Source organism: Diachasma alloeum, unplaced genomic scaffold (genome assembly GCF_001412515.2).
Source record: "Diachasma alloeum isolate Michigan unplaced genomic scaffold, Dall2.0 Dall_scaffold_66338, whole genome shotgun sequence".
Taxonomy (NCBI): Eukaryota; Metazoa; Arthropoda; class Insecta; order Hymenoptera; family Braconidae; genus Diachasma; species Diachasma alloeum.
Window position 1 is genome coordinate 1 of NW_021683459.1, and position 3224 is coordinate 3224.

A 3224-nucleotide genomic window follows, 5' to 3' on the forward strand; every position below is an offset into this window, starting at 1 on the left:
ATTAAAGTTGAAGAATGTCGCGTTAAAAGACCTTAAACATTGAGATTCATTCACGTGAGGATATCCCAGTATTGTTTACAATTTGGTACAGACCATTCTATAGATTCCGCCACTTTCAACCATTAAATTTGACAATTAAATTATGCAAGGAAAAATTGAGATAAGTTATGAATATTTAGTGTTATTCACATTACATTTTGCACCGAATTATTATTTTCTTCATTGGAGGGTGGAACGTCATGAGAGTCACTAGGGAATGATCAAATTTCACGAGGGTTAAACTCTACGAAAGTCACAAGAGAGACGATTAAATTTCACCAGTCAACTGACACGAGGATCATATGGGAATGGTCAAATTTCATGAAAGTGAAACGGCCCGAGACAAAACGAGATGGTCAAATTTCACGAGAGGCAAACAGCACGAGAGTCACACGGGGATGGTCGAACTTCACAAGAGTCAAACGTCATAAGGGTCACAAGAGTGTGGTCGAATTTCACAAGTGTCAAACGTCACGAGGGTCTCACGGGGATGTGCCCGGCGCGTATCTGGGAGACCCGGGTTCGATTCTCGGCTGGGTGAAGCGGAAATTTTTTCTCTCTAAATTCGAATTCTCTTAGAATTTTTGTTTTTTTTTGTTGGTCAAATTTCACGGGATGGAAACGGCACAAGGATCACAAAGAGACGATCAAATTTCACGAGAGTGACCCGACACAAGAGTCATACGGGGATGGTCAAATTTTACGAGGGTCAAATGTCACGAGAGTCACAAAGGAATAATGAAGTGTTATGACGTTTGAATGTTTCAATGGTCATTTTCCACGAAGGTCCAACGTCAAAGGAGCGAGGAGCAAAGGAACACAAGAGTCACAAGGAAATACGATGCTTTAACGATCTTTAAGGAACTTCCGCAGTAAGTTCTGGGGCTATGGAGTGGGGGAAAATATCAAAGGTTCCGACACTCCGCTGCATCATTAGAAAAAAAAAAATGAAATGACGAATGCTTCATGCGTGTCATGAAATCTCGTCGAGTGGGTTCCTGTGCATGTATAACTCATAATCAATTAATCCCCAATCGTTTTCATTCCGAAATATAATGTATATCAATTTTCTAACAAATAAAAATTATCACGCGTGGTTTGACAACCGCGCATTTCTGTTCGACGCAGTTGGTATTCTTGTGTCCCGATAAAACTCCATAGTGTACTGTGAACTCTATAGTATATGCATCGACGGTGTGAACTGGAGTAAACAACACGTTATTTTAGAAAGGTTAACCTGTTCGTGTGTTTCGGATAACGTTGACAAATAAATAAATATACAACGACGTGGAAAATTCAGAGGATTCGTCAAGAACGCGGCACAAAGGAAAATTCATCAAAAAGAAATCACGAGACCGGAAAATCGCAGCTGAAAAATTGGGAAAAGCCAATCAAGGGAGAACAGTGGGCGAACCGGAGGTGGAGACAAGTGATGACAATCCACCAGTAATTGTTAGAAATCGAATTGTCGACTTGACATTGTTGGCTAATGAGCTTGAATGTCCCAAGTATAAAAATCCCTTATCGTTGAAGAACATGGAAAAAGAAATCAAACGTGGTTTGGGTTCACATTTAAACATCAGATGTGTACACTGTCTGTTTTTGAAGCCTGTGCCTACTAGTCAATGCGTGGACGATGAAGAGGGTTCCAACCGAAAATTTTTTGAGATCAACTATCAAATGGCTATGGGTATCCAGTGTTCTTCCCTTTCATTATAATTATCAGTAACGAATTGGTGAAACGATTCAAGTCGATTCAGCTGTCAGCTGCGATTGTGAGAAATATCTCCGAATCTAGGGGAAATAGCGAAATTTTTGTAACTACCTTTTTTGTAGCTCTTAATTTCCTCTACAATAAAGGTTCCGATAAAAATTTTGCCATCTCCCTTGGATTCGGAGATATTCAAAGAGAGATATTCAAAGAGAGATGAAAACTGTTCAATAGTCAAAATCGACTTGGACCGTTTTACAGTTTCGATACTGACGTTCGAATATTTATGATTACATAATTAAAATTTCTTTCCCAGCTTGTCTTCACGTTGGCATTGGTAACCAGGGGTTGAATAAGTTATTGGCATGTGCGAGGATACCTACACTGAATTGGAATACCCATAAAGATTACGAGAGGAGAGTAGGACCCGTAGTGGAAGCAACTGCTAAAGAAAGCTGCGACGGAGCAGCGAAAATAGAGAGAGAATTAACTATTAAGAATGTTGAAGAAATCGAAAAGATGGTGTAAGCACGAACGACGCAATGTGTTGCATTTTTTTTATTCATCTATTTTTCTCAGATTTTTCAATTTTTATCCGATTTTATTTCATTTTTTATTTCCTCTTTCTCCTGGTTCTTCAGTGTGATATTTTGTGCCTTTTTGGACCAATCATTTGACTATTTCATGACGAGATTTGATTCTAATGAATTGATAATCCAGCAGTGATTATGTGAATAGATTTTCTCCATCACTTATTTTGTGATTTTTTTTACATTTTTTTCTTTGTTTTTTTTCCCCTCTTGCTTTTTAGTTTCAATGCTCTATTGAGCTAATTGATCAACTCTCCTGTACAGAGATTTATTACTCATCAATCGATTTTTTTATGTCATTTATACTTATAAACCGAACGATTTCTCCAATTATTCAACTTAATTTATAAGTCTAGAGTTCCATTATAAGAATAAATCTGGATATTCAATGACAGAGCACAATTGTAATCGATTAGTTTGAATGAATTAATCAAGAAAAATAAAAAATCGAAATCTGTTCTGAAAATGTTTTGTTTTTTTATAAAATTTATAAGGTTTGAGAACTAGCATGTGTGTGAACCTTACAGGCCTCCTCAGTATCGTAAGAACTTCATAATTCTCAACGTAGCATCTTCCTCTAATTCAAGGGTAGGCAAAGAGACTGATTCAGATGAAGAGGATGCAGGTAAATTACGATCACTGGGCTTTATGTCAATTAACTGACACATTATTCATAATTTAGGATTAGATGAAGACACAGATACAACTCAAGTTGCTCAGAATATTCCATCATCAATTCCACCGCCTGAAGTCACAGAACAGCCCAGGAGTCAACCTAAGAAACCATCTGCTAGGTGGAAAGAGTCAAGAATATTCACCGTAATAACATTCATCGTGAGGCTGATGCTGTCCTTCGATTGTGCTTGGTCTAAGAGGGGCAATGG

General features: G+C 37.8%; 1 protein-coding gene across 1 annotated transcript; it reads left to right on the plus strand.

Annotated features, from left to right (window-relative positions):
• Positions 1-1317: 1317 nt before the first annotated feature.
• LOC107047542 lies at positions 1318-2648 on the plus strand (the record flags this gene model as incomplete). Its single annotated transcript, XM_015270318.1, has 2 exons — positions 1318-1729; positions 2067-2648. Coding segments are annotated over 2 exons (624 nt in total), but the record flags the coding sequence as incomplete, so codon positions are not given.
• Positions 2649-3224: the final 576 nt, after the last annotated feature.